The sequence below is a fragment of the Nyctereutes procyonoides genome, unplaced genomic scaffold (assembly GCF_905146905.1).
Source record: "Nyctereutes procyonoides isolate TBG_1078 unplaced genomic scaffold, NYPRO_anot_genome, whole genome shotgun sequence".
Classification (NCBI taxonomy): domain Eukaryota; kingdom Metazoa; phylum Chordata; class Mammalia; order Carnivora; family Canidae; genus Nyctereutes; species Nyctereutes procyonoides.
The window spans coordinates 10,685,971-10,709,990 of NW_026575033.1; the positions used below are offsets into that span (position 1 = coordinate 10,685,971).

Consider the following 24,020-nt stretch of genomic DNA (forward strand, 5'->3'; position numbering starts at 1 on the left):
GTTTACAAATGTTTCTACTTTTCTTTAGGGATAAGGATTATGTATTATTCACCTTTGTATTCACCCTGCATGCAGTTAGCATAGTGCTTTGCATATACGATAAAAGCTTGTTGACAAATATTTTTCTCAGTAAGAAGATGAGCACATAAATGACATACACATCTTCTAAAACAATGCTGAACAAATATAAAAATGTGGGGAAATATACTGTTGAAAACATTCCATTTTAAGAGTAGGTTTTGTCAGCCAGCCATATGAATTGGAAATCATGAAGATGGTTCATTGATCAACAAATATGTACTATAACTATGGAATAACAGTGAACAAAACAGATGTAGTCTTTGCCCTCACAGAGCACACAACTTAGTGGAGACTGACAACACACACACAATTAAGAAAACAAAGAGCAGGTGCTAATTAGGTATTAGGATAGGGGTGGCAGACAGATTACTACTCAGATAGGGTGGACAGCTTGACAAGTGAAACTGAGGCTGACACTTGAAGGGTAAGAGTCAAATTTGCAGGGAAAAGGGGAATAGCCAGAATTAAGGCCCTAAAGCAGGGGTGGTGGTCATATGTTACAATTCCAATTTCAGGGGAATGTAGTTACTACAGCACATTCTCCATCCTTCTATTTACCAAGTCTTTTGCAGTTCTTTCTATCACCAATTCTCCTTTTCTGATGGTTCAGATTTTCCTGGCTAAATTTAAAAATGGCATGAATGTCAGACTGTTTCCAAATAATCCTAATTTCTCTCCAGTCCTTATGACTGATAAATTCATCTCCAAGTGATGACTGTGTCCCAATTAGGAAAGAACAGTGTTCCTCTAGATCAGCTTTAATTTTTTGATTTGGAGTCCTCCTGATTGCTAATCAACATGTTGTGTAATTACTTCAATAATTACTTATAAAATATTCTTTTGTCTTCAGAAAAACACCCTGCTGCTTTCTGTACTCTAGGTTGCTCTGGAGCTTAGGCAGAGGAGATGTACCTAAAGCAGTCTCTAACCACTGGGCATTTTCAGATCTACTGCTATAGCTACACGTGAAATGGTAAGAGCATGTGATATACTGGGAAAAGCCCTCTGTTAGAAATTAGAGGATGCAGGTTCGAGTCCCAGGTCTGCCACTTTGCTATACAAATCCGGGTCAATTGTTTACTTCTAGGTTTAGTTTTTTTATTGGTAAAGTGGGAATACTATACAAGTTGTATCTTACATAAAGTCAAATGTGCTTGGTAAAGAAGTTTAAAAGAAAAATATAAATTTAAATAGTACTCAATGAGTATACACCCAGGAATAAACATGAGCTGGAAAGCAGAAATATGTTGCTACATCAATTAGTCTTCATTCTTATAAGACTCTCATTGAAAATCTTGCTCTGCTGCATGATTTTAGTGTTTAAACATTTACATAAACATTTACATATACTTACATATATTCTTATTTGATTGTTTAGGACAAGGTCCCTACATATAATCTACTTGCTTCATCTAAGGCTCAAATAAACAGCCATTCAGATGATGTGATTTATTGATATGTTTACTCTAGCTATGCCACTATACTATAATGGCAGAGACAGCAACATAAGTCAAAGTTGGAATGATGGAACCCTGGTAATGTACTGTTGAGACCCTGAGCCATCAATTTTTTGTTATTGGTAACTAAATAACATATTTTATCAACTATGTCACTATCCCAATAGAGCTGTGCCACTGTTTAGGGAAAAGACATTCACATATATTGAAAATGATGAATGTACAAAGTTATTCACAGCATAATGCTTTTAATAAAAACCAAGCAAAAAAATGTAAATGCCCAAAAGGAGAGGACTGATGAAGCGATACATCATACAATGGAATATTATGCTGCCATAAAAATGAGTAAAAAGCCACCTTATATGACACAGAACTTCAAGATGAACGAAAAAATATAAAGTACATAAACTGTGTATAATACCATTTACATAAAAAAGGCAAAAAATATGTAGTATTTATTTGCTTATATATACATGTACGTTTTTTTGGAAAAATACACAAGATACTCTTCACATTGGTTACTTCATAGGCAAGGAACTAGGTGGCTTAGGGGCAGGAGCAGAAATGAAAAGTTTTCACTGCATATTCTTTTTTACATTTTTAATTTTGAACAGTGAGAAGTATTACTTAACCCCAAAAAACCCCACAAAATTTAGATCATCTAACGTAGTTTGAGACAAAAGAGGATCATGCTTTTAATGGAAAACATTTACAAAAAGTAGGCATAGTGCTAAGGATAAATATCTGCAGATAGAATATTGGAACTATAAATGACCATCTATTCTAAACTTCTCACTTACAGATCTGCAAACCAAGGCCTCGAAAATTATGTGACTCATGTAAGGTCACACAGCAAAAGAGGATCAGAAATCAGATATTCCAGTATCTACTCTGTGACTCTTGAGAATCGTACTGTTTTCTCAATATTTTGTCCATACAAAATGCAAACAAGTTTAGGCTACATAATGGGTTGTCATGTTTTGTCTAAAATGTGAAATAACCTCAAATCCTCAGACTATGAATTTCTCATGTGACCTTGATGTGGCTACACTTACAAATAGGCTGTGCATATCTCCATGGCTGCGAATATTACAGTATGACATGTATACTTTTTTCTATCCTCTCTCAACTGAATTCAGTTTAGGGCAAGAACTAAAGTGTTTTAATTTTCTAAATATGCAAATGCCTAGCACATGTGTACTGCCAAAAATACGAATATGGGTTCACATTCCTTAACCAAAACCCAGAGTCTGGATGTGTTTTAAAAATAATAATTCCTTGAAATATAAAAATGTTACAAGGTACACAAATCATTATGTAATTTACACCTCCCATACCAGTGGCCAAGGGTAGCACCCCATAAGCAAACATAAAAATATTTCTTCAGCAAAACATATGGGATAAAAACTATAAAAAACTTCTCATTTACTCAGTTCATATTTTGTTACCAAATGAATTTTGTCTCCAAGTTTAAAAAGTTCTTGGTTTGTAAAGCCTCCTGAATGTTGGAATGAAATAAAAGATTAAATAGACTGTACTCATAAAGGTGCTGCTAAAAACCATGGTTAGTTACTTTAGCTCTCATCTTTTTGAGATCAGAATAACCAATCACAGCAGGCTGCTTTTATATCCCAGGTTTGGGCTGAAGACTTGGCTTGTGATTAAGGAATCCAACCTAGCCGATGGGACAAAACCTGACATTATGAGAAGTTTATTAAAAAAAAAAGAAAGAAAAAGAAAGAAAGAAAGAAAGAAAGAAAGAAAAAGAAAGAAAGAAAGAAAGAAAGAAAGAAAACCTTAATCGTACATTATATTCCTATTGTAGCTGTTCATTAATTTAATAAAATCTCTCTTTAATTAGATTGTTAGTTTTTAATTGGAAACAGGTAAATAAAACTTCTGTCCCACACTGCTGACAAGGAGATTGCTTTAATTCTTTTTCTGGGACTAGTGTACAAAGGAAGGGGCATTCAAATACACTAGTAAAGAAAAAACATAAACGTATTTATTTTTCTCAACCTGGGCCTGCTACTTTAAATGAAAGGAGGCTTTCTAGGCAAGGTCTTCTAATGGATTGTCCTATGATGCCATCATTCTTTTTACCTTATCAAGTCTCTCAGAACTTTTTAAATCTTTTACAAGAGGGGAAAAGCTCTGGCGTCAAAACTCAGCATATGCTAAAATCCTGTTTTCTTTCCACATCCCAAACCCCACATCCATTTTGTTTGTGTTACTATTACATACTTTTTCCTGGCCAAAAAAAAAAAAAAAAAAAAAAAAATCAAATTTGCACTAAAAGACATAAATCAACCTTACAAACGTTTCATTATATTATATCAAATTTAATTATAAATTATATCAAAATTCAGTTTGGCGATGTTGATTTTTCAATATTAAAATTTTAGTTACAATTTTTAACCGAATCAATTATCTTTGTTCTACTGACGAACACTTCAGCAAGCATTTATTACAAAAAAAAAAAAAAAGTGTTTCCCATCCTAAAAATGGAAACAGCAACGGTGAACAGGAAAAACTCTGAGTTTGGCTATCACTTCAAGAAGGAAATACTACATTCTCGTATTTTCATAATTCATTTGAAAAAGAAAACTAGCTGTATCTTACAACAAACATGCCGGTATATTAATAATCAAGTACAACGGTAGAAGGTAAACAAAACCTAACCAGCCTGCTTTTCAGTCTGCAGAAAAACAAACTCTCTATTGGATTTCTTGGCCACATGCAGTCGTTTAAGTACCGAAAACTAAAATCCTTTTTACAGAGGAATCCCTTGGTTACAGGACTTGCGTCCTCTATACCGTCCTATCAAAATTACCAGCATTATTCCAGAATATAGTTTAGTTTTGAGACCACTAAAAATACCCCCACAGTCCCAAATGCCGACGGTGGCCACTCTGTAAAAAGAAACGGTCAGAAACTACGTGTTACTCTAGGACATAAAAGCAATCGCCCAAAAGGACTTCCCCAATACGCTGCTCCAAGATGCAGAATGCAGGTCAGAAATAGCACACGCGGTCACCATGTCCCCTAAACCACAGGACCTTCCTGCGAAAGCAGAGTCTCACACTTGTCAACTAAATGAGAATTCTCCCTTTCTGAGAACAAGGCAGGGCAGCTGAGACGAGCGCAGCAGGGACAGGCGGGCTGCTGACCACTCGGGACGGGTCGTGGAGCGCAACGTCCCTGCGCTCCGGCTACTCCCCTTACCGTTAGAAGATCTGGGAGGGAGGAAAGGAGGAGAAACACCCCAGAATCCTGGCAGAAAAGCCCCTGGCCTCGAAGCTGGGGTTTGGGGAGACAGGGAGGGGCAGCTCCGTGTGTGGTGACCCTGTGTGAACACACACTCTGTGGCTGCTCGGCTCGCACCGAGGCTTTAGGAGAGCGGAGTACGGGGGCCGCGCGCGACCCACGCCCGTGCGGCGAGGCCGCGGCGCTGCAGGCACGCGCCACCTCTGCAGGCCAGGGAGCCCGTCCCTCGCCCGCCCGCCCACCCACCCAGGTCGCTCTCCGCCGCGTCCGCTGCCAACCCGGGCTCGCCCGGGCCAGGGCGCGGCGCGACGCGGCGCGCGCCGGGCTCTCTCCTCAGCGTAATCCCTCCGCTGCCGGACGCGCACTAGTTTTGATCACGCCCCACCCCCTGGCCGCTGGCGTCACCTCCGCCACTCGAGCGCTTTCCAGCAGCTTCCAGAACCGTCGCCTCCCCAAACCCAGCCACTCACAGATGCCGGGCTCGGCAGCCACCGGCCCCGCCCCTAGCCGTCGCCGCAGCTGAAACCTGCGACTGCGACTGCGACAGCTAGGCGGACAGCCACGCCTCTGCAGAGGCCGCCCGGAAGCGCTCCCGCTCTCGTCTTCCCCGCCACGCTGACGTCCTTTCGGGCCCCGCGCCCAGCAGGAAGGGGAACTCTTTTGCGGCGGACTCAGACCGGAAGCCGCTTTTGTAGCGGAGAGGCCGGTGGGGGAGGAGCAGGCCGAGGGGAACGTGGGTTGAACGTTGCGGAGGGTGTCGTGGACCCAGCCTGGAACCGGAGTTCGGACCGACCTGGTGCCAAGAAGGGGAGTGCGCGCGGCAGGTGAGGGAGGAGAGGAAGTAGTTTCCTCCGGGTCCCGAAGTCGGGAAGGCGGACGGAGCGGGGGAAGAAGGGCTGCCCGTGGGGCAGTCGGCGCGCCAAAAAGGTGGGCTAGGCTGGGGGAGGAAGGGGCTGGGACGCGGCTCGCGGGGAAGGGCTGCCAATGCAGTTATAGAGTTACTGGTTCGTTTTGGCTCCGAGAGGTAAATGCTGAAGAGAAACCAGAGTGGTCTTGTTTTTCGCTCTCCCAAAGAGCGCGGAGGTGGGGAGGGTCAACGGAACCCTGCGCCTCCTCGGGTTCCTAAGGTTGGGTTTTGAAACCAACATGTCTTGGCCCTCCCTGTGCGTCTATGACTCCGGACGGCTGGGTTTCGGTGCCGGGCCGGGCGCCCAAAGCCGACCCTCGACCCCCGACCCCCGACCCCCTTCCCCCTTCCTCGGCTTCAGGTCTGCTGTGGCTTTTTGCCTTTTAGCTAGTTGCTGTGCTGAGCCCGCCTGCTGGCGGGGAGACGGAGGGGTGTGTGCAAACTCAAATGGGCTTAAGGCTCTTCTCGGAGCAGCTGGTTCTCTGGGTTTCCCCATTGTGCTGCACACGGGACTGGGAAACAAGCTTAATTGCATGTCTTTCGTCATTCCCAGGGCCAGCTTTACACATTCCATTGTGCTGTAACTGAGTTCATATGAGGCTAAGTAATGCACTGTCGGCGTCCGGGAGTATCCGTGGCTTACGGGAGTAATGAAAAAAGGGCGTCTGGAGAAAGGTGCTGAGGGTGAAGTGGAGTAGAGCATGGTGAGATTGGAGAGCTAGGTTGGTCACAAGTGCAATGAGCGTAGTATGCAATATGCATAGTATGATCCTCAGGTTCATACTGAGCTGTTTGGAATTTTCCATAATCAGGTTGGAGTAAATAGATGACTTTAAACCGAGCCATTGGATGTTGGAGTAAATAGATGAATTTAAGCCGAGCCGTTGGCCGACCTTGGATTTACTACAGGCGTCACTTTGGTAGTGATAGAGTGAGGATGGCTTGGAGAGGGGGGATTTGAGGCTTCCAAAGAACTGTCCACAGAATTTGGTGACTTACTGCATGAACAAGTGGGGAGTGAAAGTTTAGACAATCACTCAAATTTTCTACTTTCTAGTCTGTGTGTTTACGGAGAGGAAGATAGCAAAATCTAGGTGGGATACAAGAAAGAGGATCAGGTTACTTTGGTAGGGAGAACAATGAAGACAATCACTGAGGGCAAATTAACCTGTAAGAACCACTCCAGGGTTTTTGTAAAAAGACAAAGGAAATTGTTTTTAGAAGACCTGGACAGCTTACCTCTTGATATTTTTTTTAATGAATTTTCTTTTGTGGGGTTTTGCATATTCAGAATTTCAACTACCTGTCTGCTTTTCCCGTTGAAATGTTGGCTGCTGGGATCAGGATCAGAGCCAATTTGAAGGCTTACGTTTTACTTTTATAATTGAGAGATAAAACAGGCCAAAAGTTCTAGTTCCTTCAGGCAGATAGAAATTTTCATCAGAAACCTCTTACTCAGAATACATAAAGTACTGATTTTTCTTTTGAGAATCCTGCAGAATTATAAGATAACACGGCATGTTTGCTACATACAATGAAATATAAAATTAGCACAGAATAAAGAGTTCAAATATACTGTCTGTTCAGGTACTAAGCATTTTACATATTTTGTTGTATTAAATTGTTAGTACAAAGCAGTTTTACAAATTTCTGAACCCAGATGTACAGTTGTAAAGCCCATGCTTTGAGCCACTCTGGAACCATAAGCAGTTTGACTCTTTCCTTTATAGTTCCCTTTTTTAAGTACATTAAAGATAGAGCCAGCCAAAAATAATAAGTTGGTGTTGTCTGTGAGGAACTGAAGAAGTAGAAGTTAGTACCAAACTTATTTTTATGTTTTTGGCAGGAGTTCTCAGAGGGACAGCTTTGCTTCCCAGGGGTCATTTGGCAGCGTCTGGAGACTTTCTTGGTTGTCACAACTGAGGAGTGCCAATGGCACTTAACTATCTAGTAGGTAGAAGTCAGTGATGTTGCTAAACATCCTACGGTGTACAAGACAGCCCTCACAGCAAAGAATTGTCTAAAATGTTTACAGTGCTGTGGTTGAGAAATCCTGCCTTTAGCAATATTTCTTCAGGAATGGGAAATTGAGATTCACTTACACTTTTCTTAGAAGCATTTTTATTTTTGAAATTATTCCTTGGCTTGAAATATGTGTAAAATTTATACTTCTGAAACAGAATAGAGTGACTGGTTTTTAAAGTGTATCCAAAAGACACATTTTCCCAGGAGGTGGTTGTCAAAGAAATTATTAGATTTGGGAAAGACTTGCTTGAAATTATTTTACAACATACCTACTAAGTGGCAATTCACTCTGCTTTAAAGTCTGTTTTATCTGATTTCCCAGTATTTTAAATCAATATCTAAACTACTCTTAATAATTAATCTTTCCTTATCCCGAGCTCCAGTCTTATAATTTTGACTTTACTGAATGTGATTCTATTCCATGAAATTACTCAAAGCAAGCTTGTAATGTATAATTTGTACTATTGACGTGTCTATATTTTTGTCTGATACAGTTCATTTATTATGAATTAGTGTATTGTTGGAAACTTAAAAAAATAGCATTTTCTTGGTGACTTTGGTGGTTGAAAGCAGTAGGGGTTCTTTTGTCTCTTTCAAGCGATGGCACAATAGACGTGGGGTCTTTAAAATACATTCTTAGTATAATGCTGACATAATTGTTTTAGATTATGCAGAGACTCTAAAAACTTGGGGTTTTTTTTACTCTGATCAGTATAATTTTTTATTTAAATAACAGTTTGCCTTTATTATAAGTTTTAATGAATTTGCATAGAAATGAGTCTGAAACTTCGTCTTTATTGCTAGTCTGCTATCTTCTAACAAATTTACTAGGTTTATAAGTAAATATAGGTAATTTGTTTTCAGTTGAAGATTACAATTTTAGAATATGTTTATCTTGGGGTGTATAGTTTCAAATTTATTTAATATATATACATCTTATAAGATAGCATAGCTCTTTTTTAAAGTAAATAGGATTTTTATTTAATTGTCTATTGACTTTTTTTTTTCCAGGGTTCATTGAAAAAATCCTTAGTGATATTGACATGTTTCAAGTGACATAAATTAGCCAATGACTCGGAATGATGGATTTCCCGAAGATTGGAAATGGTTTGCCAGTGATTGGACCAGGGACTGATATAGGGATTTCTTCACTCCACATGGTGGGGTATTTGGGAAAAGTTAGTGAACTTATTTTTTGCCTCAGTGCAAAGTTGGTTTTTTCCCTCCTCTTTTTGAGACTTAAACTCGGTTTAATTTTACCAGTTAACTTCTAAAAAGTTGTATCTTCCACGGAAATCTTAAAGCAATGGCGAAAGATTAATGTATTTACCTCTCTGTGTTTTCTTCATATGTGAAAGTAGAAATAAAACATAGACCTTGTGGTTTATTATTCTCTGAAAATATGGGACATATATTTTCCCTTACAGTTGACATTACTTTTTTTTTCTTGCAAATAAAACTGATGCTATTTTTAACACTTAAAATTTAAGATTTAAAACTATGATACATTCTTTTTGGAATAAAAGCTATGTTTAAAGCCTGTATGCATTATTTTTATTTGTCATGTTTAAAATATGTAGCCAGAACACTTTCAGGTGAAAATTGTATTTTTTTTTTCTTGGTTACTTTTCCATTTAACTTTTTGTAATTTGTTACAATCTAGGAATGTCTATATTTTAATTTACTTTATTTCTTTTTTAGAATTATGATTCAGCTAAAGCCCCGTCAGATGGGTATTGCCCTGCTTGTAGAGAGAAAGGAAAGTTAAAGGCCTTAAAGACTTACCGAATTAGTTTTCAAGAATCTATCTTTTTGTGTGAGGATCTGCAGGTAAAGTATTAATCTTAGATAGTATTAAGGTTTTAGCTTTTTTCTTATTCCTTCAGTGTTTAAATTTGTACTTGTTTTGTATATTTTAGACTGTATATTTTTAATACATAGATAATCAGAGTTTCTACATCTGTCTAGTATACAGTTTTAAATATTTCCTGTTACTTTTCCTCAGTTACTGCATGAAGATATTTGTTTTTATTATCATTAGACTTGTGAGAGGAGAAAATTTCAAGATGGATTTTTTTTTTTTTAACCTTGTGGGAGTCTTTGTTAGTTGTTGGTATATAGTGGTTATCCTTTCATCTCTTTGGTTTATAAACTTTGGAACTTAATTAGAAAAGTTATTAATCTCTAAATATTATATACTTAAAGATTTAAATGTCTTTTAGAATTAACTATAGAATTTGTATCCAATGATATATTTTTTTTTATTTGAAGATTTTATTTGAGAGAGAGTACAAGTGGGGGTGGAGGCAGAAAGAAAAGGATAAGCAGACTCCCTGCTGAGTGGGGAGCCCCATGCAAGACTCAGATCCCAGGACCCCAAGATCATGACCTGAGCTGAAATCAGGTACTTAATTGGCTGAGCCACCCAGGTGCTCCTAGTGGTACAATTTTATTAGAGGAGTTCATCAAATTGCATAATCTATATTTTATCGTAGTTGACAATTTGTGAAACTTTTTTTTTAAGATTGTATTTATTCATAAGGGAGAGGCAGAGACGTAGGCAGAGGGAGAAGCAGGCTCCCTTCGGGGAGCCTGATGCAGGACTCAGACCTAGGACCCCAGGATCACAACCTAAGGCAGAGGTAGAGATGCTCAACCCCTGAGCCACCCGGGTGCCACTATGAAACTCTTATATACATGTTTAGTTCTTAGAACTTTGAAAGGTAGATATTTCCATCTTATGAATAAGAAATCAGATACAGAGGGTTAGGAACATAAGGTGGCTGAACTATAATTGGAATATAGTTTTCTAATTTCAGATGTTTTATTCTAAGTAAACTAGCAGTTTATCAGAATCACCTAGAGTACTTTTTAAAAATTTCTGGGTCTTACCCCCAGATGCCAAATTTAGTAGAATTGACCCAGAATTATAGAGGTTTTTAACTTGCAGAGATGAGTCTGATGATCAGTTTGCAAAATTCTAAACTAAATCATACTGTTGGTGATAGATATTTTTGTTGGGTATAACTTGAAGAAAATCCCAGACATTCTTACAAATAGAAATAAATTTCTTTTTGTATTTATTCAATACCTTTTTTTTTTTTTTTGAGTGTCACCACTTTGGCACTCAGTGAGTAGGATACAATGTATAAAGCAAAAAAATATACCCTCAAGAAGGTGGTTCTATTCTAGATGGGGGGAAAAATCAATAAATAAAATGTATTTTTTGTGTGTGAAGTGATGAAAAGTACTATGGGGAAAAGTCAAGCCCGGGGACTGGAGTGTTAGGGAGTGGGTAGTTAGCAATTTTAGATAGAGAGGTAGAGGGAACTCTCCATTGAGAAAGTGACATTTGAGCAAAACCTAAGAGAACAAGTCATGTGGATGTGGGATGGATGAGCATTCCATGCAGGGAGAGTAGCAGGTACAAGGCCCTGAGAGAGTAAAGGTTGCCTGTGTGTGTTTGTTATACTGCAAGGAAATTAGCAGAGCTGGTTCTGAGTAAGTGATACAGTAATGAAGATGGGTCAGGAAAATAATGAGGAGGGGGCTGGACCAAGTAGGGTCCTAGAGGTCGTTGTAAAATAGTCTGGCTTTTGCTATGACTGAAATGGAGAGGGAGTGACATAATCTGATTTGCATGTTAAAAGGATCACTGTGGCTCCTGTGTTGAAAGTATATGTAATGGGCAAAACCTGATGTAGGGGGCCTAGTTGGAAGGCAATTAGAGTATTCCATGAGGAGCAAATAGTGGCTTAGGTGATGGGACATGGTTGGATTATCTATCTATTTTGAAAGTAGAGGCAAAAAGGATTTATTGAAAGACTGGGATACATTGTAGAAGAGAGAGGAGTCAAGGATGATGACCAGATTTTTGGCTTGAATAATTGGAAGAGTGGAGTTGCCAGTTACTAAAATGAGAAAGACTTTGGAAAGAGATTTTGGTTGGGGGATGGTCAGGCTAGGACCAGTCAAGCTTGAGATAGGTATCTAATACTCAAAGGTATATTAAATAAGTGGTCGGGGCAGCCCGGTGACTCAGCGGTTTAGTGCAGCCTTCAGCCAGGAGTGTGATCTGGAGACCAGAATCGAGTCCCACATCGGGCTCCCTGCGTGGAGCCTGCTTCTCCCTCTGCCTGTATCTCTGCGTCTCTCTCTCTCTCTCTCTCTCTCTCAAGAATAAATAAATAAATAAAATCTTTTTTTAAAAAAAAAGGAAAGAAAGAAGTGGTCGGATCTATGTGTCTGGTATTAGGTTGAGAATGAGGTTAGAGAGTTTGGGAGTCATCAGCATGTAAATAATTTAACCATGAGAGTGGATGAGCTTACCTAGAAATATTGATAGTGATCCAGGGATTAAACCCTGTTACACTCCCACATTAAGAAATTGAAGAGATGAAGTGAAACTAGGAAAGGAGTGAGAGAAGAAGTGGACAGTGAGGTAGAAGAAAACCCAGAAAGAGGAGAGTATTTTGTCCTGGAAGTAAAATGAAAAAAATATTTAAGGAGGAAATTATTTACCTTCAACTCAAGGAGAATGACGATTCAATTCACCTTTGGCTGGAGTGTTGTGGGCATCACTGAGAACCTTGAGAATAGTTTCAGTGAAGTATTAGGTAAAAACTTGGTTGGAGTTAGTGATAGAAAACCGGAGAGGAGAAACTGAGAAATACAGATGTGAGGTGGTACCTGGAGGAGGAAATTTTTAAGTTGGGAAAAATAACACGTTTGTTGGTTGTATCCAGTGGAGAGGGAAAAATAGAAAGTGTCACGGAATTTCTGGAGAGCTATCTCTGAAGCAGACAGTGGGCTCTGTTGAACAATGAGAGAGCTTGATTTTAGGGGGTTTGACAGCTTATCCAAATAGACTACATAATTTACTCATTAACTAGCTCAGAACAAAGTTGTAGAATGGTAAATATGGGAAAGAGAGAAATCTTTCTAGAAGAAAACTACTTTTTTCCCCTCTTCCAATGTATGATATTTCAGTAGAGTTCTTTAACTATGGACTGCTGTAATAAAGAAGTCCCTGTCCTTGGGCCATAGATTTTGGCTATTAAAGTTAGAGGTATTACTTGCATTTTTAGTTTTGGAGCTTTTTTTTTTTTTTAAGTGATGAGGAAAATAATAATATAACCAAGCATTTTAAGTTTATACTTTACAGATGTAAAAAAAAAATTTAAAGTAATTATTGCTCTAATTTTTAGGAAGTGTTCTAATCAGTAAGAGCCCTGTGTATATTTTATGAAGTATATTGGTTTAGACCAGGAGTCAGCAAACTATGATACCCACAAGCTAAAAACAATATGTTTTTAAATAATTAGGCAAAAATGAAAATACTATTTTATAATACATGAAGGTTATATGAATTTCATATTTCAGTGTCCATAAAAATATTTTCTTGGAATAAAGCCATATGGAATCATTTTTGCATTGTCTGTGGATGCTTTTGTATTATAATGGCAGACTTAAGTAGTAATGCTGGAGACCTTGACTAGCTCACAAAGCCCGAAATATTTATCTGGTCTTTTACGGGTAGAGTTTACTGATCTTTGGTCTATGAGACCTTTGACTCAATTTGTTCATTTCTCTTGAGTTTTATTATAAAATTTGAAGCTCATTGAACATTCTTTCACTTACCAAATTGCAAAGAACCACAATGGAAACTCCTCTTCATCAGAAGTTTCTTGATTTGAAAAAGCACTAAGATTGAGATTCTGCTTCCAAATTAATAAATTGAAACTCAAGTTTTTTAAAACTCTAGGGAGTTTTATCTCATTTTTTATTATTATATTATTTAATCTTTTATTGGAATATTTAGTTTTTTTAAAACATGAAATTTATAAGGCTCTGAAGTTGTTAGTGTTAAGTCATCAAAGAAAATACTCATTTTCTTGGTTTTCATTTGTAAAATAAATGTAAGTTAATTTTTTTGTAAATATTTTTATACTTTGTTTTTAGTCATACCTTATAGCTGATTTTCCAAATATAAGGTAATGTGCAATGTTTTCCTTTTTCTGTTTTATAGGAATAAAAACGGGAATGTATTTAAGCTGCTCAAAAACAGTGAAAGAGACAGCATTAGATTTTTTTCAGCCTTAGATTTTTAAATGCTCTTGCATGGTTGGGCTAGATGGAAAAATTAATACTCTGAATTACTGTTTTATGACTTTACTTTTTTCGAAGACAGGCTAACAACTTCTAGTTACCAAAACGGCATATGTTCATTATAAATACAAAGTAGTAGCTAAAGTCAAGGTATAAAGAGAAAAATCTGAAAGCATTAATTTATAAAAGGGAAAATCAAGGCAAGGACAAATTGTATTTTAAATTGTCCCTATGACTGGAGCACAAATTATAGATAGAAAAGTCTGTTAAGACATTTTCAAATAATATAGGGGGAAACCATCTAGGCCACTAAATTTTGCAGCCCCAAGGGCCCTTTTATTGTTTATTGTTTTTAATTCGGGGTACTGATAAGATGTGCACACCATGATCTTGACTCTGCTTGAGATAAAGATTTTTTATTTATTTTTTTTAAATTTTAATTGTAAAAGAAACTGAAATTTGCCATCTTAATCATTTTTTTAAGTGTATAATTCAGGAGTGTTAGATGTATTCACGTTATTATACAGCAGATCTCTTGAACTTTCTCGTCTTGAAAAACTCAGATTCTGTACCCATTGAATAACAGCTTTCCTTTTCTATCCTTTGAAAACTACCATTCTGCGTTTGGTCTTTATGAATTTGACTACTATAAGTGAATTTGACTACTATAAGTGGAATTATACCATATCTGTCTTTTTATGACTGACTTATTTTACTTAGCATAAGGTCCTCAATATTTATACATTTTGTAGCCTATGACCAGATTTCCTTACTTTTTAAGACTGACTTATATTTTGTTGTATGTATATACACATTTTTTTATTCATTTGTCCATTCATGGATATTTGGGTAGCTTCTACCTATAGGCTATTGTGAATAATGCTGCAATGGGTATGGGTGTGCAAATACCTTTTTGAGGTCCTGCTTTTGTTTTGGGTTTTTTTTTTTTTTTTTTTTTTTTTTTTTATATACCGGTCTGTGACTATGAGTACAAAATTATTGCTGTTTTAAAATGTTCTCTATTTTCTGACATGGTAGGATTTAGGAAATAATCTCAAGGTATAAAGTTGAGGGTCAAGTTGTTAGTTGATGGTGAGTGTACTACTAGTTGGTAACAGTGAGAAGAATCCAGAACTTATCCTGTGAAACTAAAGAATTTCTTAAGTACAATATTATGAATGTAGTGTTCACTTGTATAGAAGAAGCTTTACTTTAAGAAAGGATTTAGCACATTTCAGTATCTGTTGCTCAAAACATACTAACTAAAAAAAACTTAATGGCTTGACTTATTATTCTTCATTATTCTGTGGGTTGCCTAGGTAGTTCTTAACACTTCACCTGTTGTTGACTGGGAAACCTAAAATGTCCACATAGCTGCCAACTTGGAACACAGGCCTAGCAGTCAGCCAAGATCTCAGTTCTTTTCCATGACAGTCTCTCCATGAGGCTAATTGGGCAAGGACAAGGACATCTCACCGTATGATGGATGAGATTTCTTTAAGGAGTGTTCCCGAAGGAAGGCTCCAAAAGGACTATCCCAGTGAGTCCATGCTTATAAGGCTTCCATGTGCATCATGCTTGCTAACATCACATCAAAGCTGGTCACATGGCTAAGCCCCAAGTGATGCAGTTGGGGGTTAACTCTACCAGGGCATAGATAGCAGGAGGGGTAGTTCTCTAGTTCATTAGAGGCCACCAGGGTAGCAGTTGCCATTGCCATGCTTGTATAGAAGAAGGCATTATTTTAAATGAAGACACATAGTATGTAGATTTCTTGAATTTGTCTTTTAAAATATTTTCTTAGTTTCCAATTTGGGGAAAATTGGTTATTTTGGTGATTTGTCTACACTTTTGATATTTGGCTGAAATCGTGTTGATAATGAGATTTGATGAAGTTGTTAAAATTCAGCCAGTTTGCCTCTTAAGTCCAGTAAGGATATAAAAATTGTTATGTAGATGTGCTCTCAGATTAATATTCAATTTTTAAATTAAGAAACATGGAAATTACAAATGCACATTTCTTTATTTGAAATATTTTCCCCCCTCAAAATGAAAATATTTTTCCAGTTTTTAATGTTACGCAATGTACCTGTCCCAAAAAGAATAGAACCCATCACAGAATGTTTCTTTAAATTGTTGAGATTTGTAAGTTCACTCAACATTAGATTTTTTACTAAAGCAGAGGTACGTATGTTTTCTTTGTTAGCTACTTTAGTGTAGATCAAATTAAACCCTTGATTGTTCAAATTAACTAGGGCAAATTACGCTTTAGGGAGCCAAAATTTTGATTAATTTTTGTTTATTCCCTAGTTCATTTAATTTTAGATTGGTAAAATTGTATTGATGCTAAACTTTTCTATTTTTTATGACATAGATACTAATATAAAACGTAAGCTTATTTGAATTTATAGTTTTTATCATTTTATTTTTTCTTTCTAGTGCATCTATCCTTTGGGCTCTAAATCACTTAATAACTTAATTTCTCCTGATTTGGAAGATTGTCACACTCCAAATAAGCCTCAAAAAAGAAAGTTCTTGGAAACCAAGTGTAAAGATGCATCTCTTTTAGCAAATGCCAAAAAGACTAAAAATCATATTGTTACTGATGGTGAACAAGATTTGAACAGCAAAGATAATGGAGAAGCATATGATAAAACCTCGTCTCGCTTACCTGATTTACCACACAGTGGTCCACAGAATCCAGTTAGGACAGCTGATTCCTTGGAACAGACTGAGATTTTGGAGGCTGATACTATTGATTTGGCTGCTGAAGGATATCCTTCTACAGTTGATGTTTCTGGAACTGGAGGGATTTCTCCTCAAAATGAAGGATGCATGTCTGAACTGGAAATGCCATTGGAGAGCAAATGTACATCACTTTGCCAGTCTTTATGTGTCCAATGGAAAAATGCTAATGCTCTCTGTTGGTTAGATTGTATTCTGTCAGCCTTGGTACACTTGGAAGGGTTAAAAAACACTGCGACTGACCTGTGCCCTAATGAGGACTCTGTGTTCTGGCAGTTGTTTACGAAGTATAATCAAGCTAATAAGCTTCTGCACACCAATCAATTGGATGGAATTAAAGGTTAGTAATAATAATTTATCTTTTATATTTAAAGAAGTTAACGTTCAGTTTTGTCTCATAACAATTGGAGAACATACAGCTACAAATCGCTCCCTATTCCACAACTCTCCAAGAATCTCTATTCACAATAAAGGATATATATAATTTTTTTCAATAGGATTCCCATGAACCCACCTCTCAACCCAAAAGAATTAAAATATTTCCAGTAACTTAATCTACCTGTGTGGTCTTCTCCCATTCTCATCTCCCCTCCAAAGATAATTATTAACCAGAAATGTGTTATATCATTTCTTCTTTTTTGAAATATTTTCTTTTACCATATGTATTGCTAAACAACATATTGCCTGCTTTACTTTGTTTTTAATTAAGAATGTTGTACAGTATGTTTTTCTGGGACCTTTTTCTTTTTTTGATATTGTATTTATTTATTCATGAGAGACACAAGGGAGAGAGGTAGAGACAAAGGCAGAGGGAGAAGGCAGCAGGACTTCATCCCAGGACCCCGGAGTCATGACCTGAGCCAGAGGCTCAACCACTGAGTCACATAGGTGTCCCTGGGACCTTTTTTTTTTTTTTTCTTTTAAGATTTATTTATTTATTTGACACAGAGAGAGAGTGTACAAACAGGGACAACAGAGGGAGAAGGAGGAAGAAGGAGTCTCCCTGCTCAGCAAGCCGATGCAGGCCTTGATGTCAGGACCCCAGGATCATAACCTGAGCTGAAGGCAGATGCTTAACCAACTGAGCCACTTAGGCGCCCCCTTTTTTTCCTTTTTATAAATATTTATTTATGAAACTGCTTGAATTGGTAGTTCCTTATTTTTGATTGCTATAGATAACCATTTTGTAATAAATCAGTATATTTATTCATTCACCTGTCATTGAGTTGTTTGCCATTGTAAATAGTGCTTCCAGAACTATTCTTGGGCTCAAGTAGAGTGTCTCTTTGGTATACCACAGTAATAGAATCAAAGCATAGGCTCTGGGGCATCAGGGTGGCTCATTCAGTTAAGCGTCTGACTTGATTTCAACTCAGGTTTTGGTCTCAGGGTTGTGGAATTGAGCCCCATGGACCTGGACAGAGGTCTCAAGCAGAATATGCTTTAGATTTTGTCTCTCTCCCTCTCCCCCCAGCTTATGTTAGTGTGTGCATGTGTGCTCTCTCTTAGATAAATAAAATCTTAAATCATTGGCTTTAGTTCAGATTTACAAGATAATGGCAAATTGTTGTCCAAACTGGTTGTACCAATCAATACTCCCATTAGCAATGTGTAAGAGATCTTCCTGATCCATATATTCTCCCTTGGTTATCTTCACACTTGGAGAATTTCGCTATTTGAATGATGCAGAATGGTTTGTGGTCTTGATTTGCCTTTCCCAAATTTTATTTTATTTTATTTACATGTTTATTTTAATTCCAGTTAACATAATATTATATTAGTTTCAGGTGTATACAGTGCAGTGCTTCAGCAGTTCATACATCACCTGGTACTCATCACAGGTGTACTCTTTAGTTCCCTCACCTCTTTACCCCCCACCCCAACTCTCTGCTTTTCTTAAATTTTAAAGAGGTTGGATAGCTCTTCAAGTGTAGAATTGATAATGTTTCCTCTCTTGTGCAATGCCTGTTTGTGTCTTATCCTGACTTGTTTTATTGTCATGTACTTGAGCTTCTGTGTCTTTGTTGCTATCTTTGCGTCAGATATGTGTTGCTAAATCTCCTAATTTGTATCTTACATTTTTATTTTTATAAAGATATCTTTTGATGTACAGAAATTGTTAATCTTTTGTAGCTAGTAATACTTCTGACATTTAAAAGGAGTCTTTTCCAAAATTAGAAAGTCATTCAGCTCTATTTGCACTGGAAAGTCATAAAGTTTTGTTGCTGACCTTGAATTTTAATTCACCTAAAGTTAATTTTTGTGTGTGATAATGATCCCTTCCCCTCCCCCCCATTGCCTAGCCAGTCTTTTCATCTCCACTTTTTTCCTCAACTGATCTGCCAAGCCACATTTGTTACATAGCCTTCCATATATGTGTGTAGCTGTTCATTAACTCTAAACATGTGTTTTCTTGGTTACTTTATCTATCCTAGTGTCAGTACCACACTATTTTAATTACCAGGGTTATTGATGTCTTGCTGTCTGATAGTAGAAGAATCCTCACCTTTATTCAATTTGTCTTTGGTTGTGCAGTGTTTTATGTAAATCTTGTACATTGGTTCCCCATTGTTGACCATTTTTCTGTCCCTGCACTGATGCCACACTATTTTAATTGTGGCTTTTTAGGTCTTGCTATCTAGTAGGGCAAGAATCCTTACCTTTATTCAACATGATTTGGGTTGTGCATTTATATATAAATCTTGTATGTTGTTTTCCCATTATTGACCATTCTGGGTACTTATTATTTTTGCAATTATGAATAAAGACTGTGACAAATAATTCATATCCTTTGGATCCATTGCTGGTTATATCCTAGAAGAGATAATAAAATTTAAATATAAAAAGTCTTTCTGAATGGCTTTCCAGAAGGGTTGTATCAACATATAATTCCATTTTCATATGTAGAAGAAAACATCCCAGAGCACTCAGATCACCTTTGAATATAGACCTTTTTAAAGTTATAATTTTGTTGGATAAGAAATGCTCTGAGTTTGAGATTAAATTTTTTGCAAGTTTTAAAATTCAGTTTTTCACAAGAATTTTTGCTTTTGCCTTTTCTTCTGTGTATTCCTGTTCTCTATAATTACAGGAACCTCAATACTGAATTAGGTAACAGTTCAGTCGATGATTACAGAAGAGCATATTTCTTGTTCAAATTTTGACTTGAATATTGAATTAATTTTAATTATATTTTTTTATAAAGCATAGCCACTTTATTTTTTGTTTCTTTTTTTATTGAACCATAATTAACATACAGTGTTGTATTAGTCTTGGGTGTACAATGAAATGATTCAGCAGTTCTCTACCTTAGTGAGTATGCTCTTAATTTTCTTTATTTCACTATGTTGTATGTTCAGTTATATTAATTTTTTGCAGAATAATTGTAGTTTTGTAACTTGGTTGTAATTGCATTTGTTTAAGTTGTCTTTGAATTGAAGCTTACAGTTTTCTCCTTTTTTTTGATATGGTCAAATAAAAATTCTGGTTAATGCTTACTTATTATTATAGGAGAATACAGATAGTTTCATAGTAAAACAGATCAACAGAATATGATCAGGCTATATGAATTATTTGTAATACATTTTGGTGAAATCTTTTGTAGCTTAAGAATAATTAGAGTTAGGGCAGCCTGGGTGGCTCAGCTATTTAGCACTACCTTCAGCCCGGGGTGTGGTCCTGGAGACCTGGGAAGGAGTCCCACATCGGGCTCCCTGCATGGGGCCTGCTTCTCCCTCTGCCTGTGTCTCTGCCTCTCTGTCTCTGTCTCTCTCATGAATAAATAATAACATCTTTAAAAAAAAAAAAAGAATAATTAGAGTCAGATTTATATGGGGGCTGGTTTTCTGGCACAATTAATTCTGTTTTGAGGACTTTAATCCTAAAGAAATGAACAAAAACATGGATAAATATGTGCCTAGAAAATGTTTATCATGGTAATATTTATAATAGTGAGAAAAACAATCTAAATGTCTAGTAGTAGGATAAGGGTTAATAAAAACTGTGGTTTAGTTGGGAGTGTAATAACTAACCCACAAAGTTTTTAATGATGCAAATTCATGTGCGGTAATAAAAGTTCTACAAAGAAATAAATGGGTAGATGTCTCTAAAATGAGTAATAATTACATGTAAAAACATAGCTTCATTTATTTCAAGGATAGGCAGAATATCTGAATATGTAGCTCTTTTACTAGGCCTGTGGCTATTTGGTTGAGAAAGGCTTTCACTGAGATTTACTCAAGCCCTGATTCTGGCTCATGCATTTGGAACTAATGATACTGGGCTGAGGGAATATTAAGGCAATATATGGTATAGCACAGAGAGAGGAATGAGAATTAAGGAAATTTTGTGTTTTCCATTTTGTCTCTGCAAAATTTATTGACTGTGATGAATTTACATTCTTGGTAATGTTTTAATTTTCTGTGGAAAGATATAGATTGGTAAGTTAATAATATGTACTTCATTTTTAGATGGAGATTGTGAAAAACTTACTTCAGAAATATTTGCAAAGATAGAAGCCTGTCTAAATGAAGTCAGAGATGAAATTTTCATTAGGCTTCAGCCTCAGCTTAGATGCACCTTAGGTAAGTAATTTGTAAAATTTAACTGTATTACTCATCTACCATAAAGAAGTACTTACGTTATAAGAAAATATAATACTGTTTTATTACTTTGGGTAATTAGATTATTGGGAGAGAGCATCTGTGTGGTTTCTTGGGTGGCTCAGCTGGTTATGCGTCTGCCTTCAGTATAAATCATGATCTCCAGGTCTTGGGATCAAGCCCCATGTCAGGCTCCCTGCTCAGCAGGGTTTCTGCTTCTCCCTCCCCTCTGCTAGTGCTCTCTCCGTCTCTCTCTCTCAAATGAATAATAATAATAGAGAATATAGAGAACAGTTCTGTTACCAAAAAAGTTTTCTTCAGGCTCCTTCAGCCTCTGTTCTTACCCCTAACCACTGATCTGTTGGGTGTATATTCATTTAAAATGAGCCTTTTCCCTAAGATTACCTGAGTATAGACCAGGGCTCCCGTGGTGCCTTTTGCAGGTATCCTTTCCCTCCTGGAGTGACCTGATATGTTTTATTCAGGGTCCCTACTCCAGTTCCCATTTGAATTAAACAGTGATTTCTCCCCAGGTCTGAATCAGCACTCTTCTTAGCCCTTATAATTTTATTTGGGACATGGTTGCATCTTGCTCCACTGCAGCTTTGGGCCTGGTTTTCTACGTAACAGAGAAGGAATTTTTAAATTATTATTTTTTCCAATCATAGCGATTGGGCAAGCATACAGCTCTTCTAATACAATAGAATTCCTCTCTTGTTTGTGGTCATACTACTCATTCAGTAGTTAATAGGTGCTATGTTAGAGCAGAAGATCTTACTAGTGAAATATAATCTTTGCTTTGGAGTACATTTTAAAAAACCTATATTGTACGTGTTCTCATTCTGAATGTTAACATGTACTTTCAAGTTCTTTTTTTTTTTTTTTAAATTTTTTTAAATTTTTTTTAAATTTTTATTTACTTATGATAGTCACAGAGAGAGAGAGAGAGGCAGAGACACAGGCAGAGGGAGAAGCAGGCTCCATGCACCGGGAACCCGATGTGGGATTCGATCCCGGGTCTCCAGGATCGCGCCCTGGGCCAAAGGCAGGCGCCAAACCGCTGCGCCACCCAGGGATCCCGTACTTTCAAGTTCTAAACAAAGAGGACTAGAGTCTACTGATTCTGAGTGTTGATTAAATTTTTTAAGATCTGTCATTGTATCATTTTGATTGTTTTTAAAAAGTACATTATAAACCATCTTTTCTGTTCCCCCTTCCTGCAGTTTAAGAAATAAAATATCACAAATACATGTAAAGCCCCCTTTGTACTTTTTCCCATTCAGTTCTTCCTTACCTCCCCACAAAGGCAACTGCTCTCTTCAATTTAGTTTTTTCTTTCTAATGTCTAATTTTTTTAAAGGAAAAATAAACTTGTGATTTGTGCTTATTTATGTAATTTTAAAGAGTAATTTAGTTTTTGAGATATGTATGCCAGTGTAGGGATATACAGACTGTAGAACAGAATAGAGTACAGATGTAAACCCTCTCCTTTTGCTTATTACCTCATATCATGTGACAGAGGTGGTGATGCAGGTAAGTGGGGAAAGGAAAAGCTGTCTAGTAAATGGTGCTGGGACAGTTGGTTCCTGAGAAGGGGGAAATTAGATCCCTACTTGACACTGTAATCAGAAGAAACTTCAGCCTATTTAAAGACATAAACATGGAAAAGCAGAATTATATAACTTAGGGAAAAAATATGGGTGAATATTATATCACTTAGTGGAGAAGCGTTTCTTAAATAAGTTACATAAAATAGCGGTAGATACGATCACATTGAAGTTTGAAACCTTTGGGTAAAGATAGAACAAAGAGATAATATCCTGGCTCTCTTGTAAAGAATTCTGTGCATTGCTTTAAAAAAAGAAAATTGATAGAAAATTGGCCAGAAAACGTTAGTGAGCAATTACCAGAAGGGAAAACTTGACTAGACAGCAGAGAGTCACTGAAAGATTTGTATCATGGCAAATGATGGTATTTTAGGGAAATATGCAAACTAGTAGTTGGGTAGGCATTGGGATGAAGATACTATAGGCAAAGAAACCACTTAACTAATTGCAGCAGGAGGTTATAAAAATTGAAATTAATTGGTATTATATGTTCTCTAGTGGATGCTTTATGCTTAATACCCATAAAATTTGTAAACAAAGGAAAAATAATTAGGATCCATTTAGGAGCTAGATAAATTCCTTAAAATCTGTAGGCATATAACTTATTTAACAGTGTGTTCTGAGCTCTTCTATTATATTTTTCTTTCATATTTTGATTCACTGAGAATTATATGTATTTTTAGACCTGAAGATTCTATGTTGTCATTATGAAGTAGATTATTTACTTTTCAATTCATATTTAGAGTAAGATTTAAATGCTAGTAACTATTACAAACTCCTGCTATATTAAGTGCTGTTTTAACAGTTTGCGTGTGCTGTTGCTGTGTGTGTTCCTGTTTAGGAGACTGATTTGTATTTATTTCTATTTATAAAAAATATTTTGATTTTTATTTTTGTACAAAAGTAGTGGTGGAAGAGTCGCTACAAAGGTGATTGTTAAATTAACTATTGGTATTTATAGAGCATGCTTAGGCAGTAACACCTCCTGCTCTGTTGTTGAGTCCTGCCAAGGTGACTCCTTCTGGCCGTGTTCCAGGCTACTGTCACTCCAGGCTAGGGGGAGAGCTGGACCATGGAAGTGATAGTGTCCCAGGGGAGGCAACGGAAGGAAGGACTCCGATTCTTTCTAGAGTTGAATCAGTAGAGTGGCAGTTAAGCTCCCCTGGGGACAGGAAGGTGAGAAATAAATTGGAAAACAAGAGTAGAATGTAAATCCTATTTA

At 37.0% G+C, this 24,020-nt stretch overlaps 1 protein-coding gene across 5 annotated transcripts in view; it reads left to right on the forward strand.

Annotated features, from left to right (window-relative positions):
• Positions 1–5,338: 5,338 nt before the first annotated feature.
• The window catches only part of USPL1 (ubiquitin specific peptidase like 1), a 33,236-nt gene continuing 14,554 nt past the window's right edge, over positions 5,339–24,020 (forward strand). Inside the window, exons 1-5 of one of the 5 annotated variants that reach the window (XM_055317402.1) lie at positions 5,339–5,629; positions 8,749–8,915; positions 9,439–9,567; positions 16,285–16,930; positions 21,060–21,173. In XM_055317402.1, the coding sequence (XP_055173377.1) occupies positions 8,817–8,915; positions 9,439–9,567; positions 16,285–16,930; positions 21,060–21,173 (988 nt within the window). In that variant the 5' untranslated portion in view covers positions 5,339–5,629; positions 8,749–8,816. The other 4 variants (XM_055317403.1, XM_055317404.1, XM_055317405.1 and 1 more) reach the window with 4 other exon arrangements.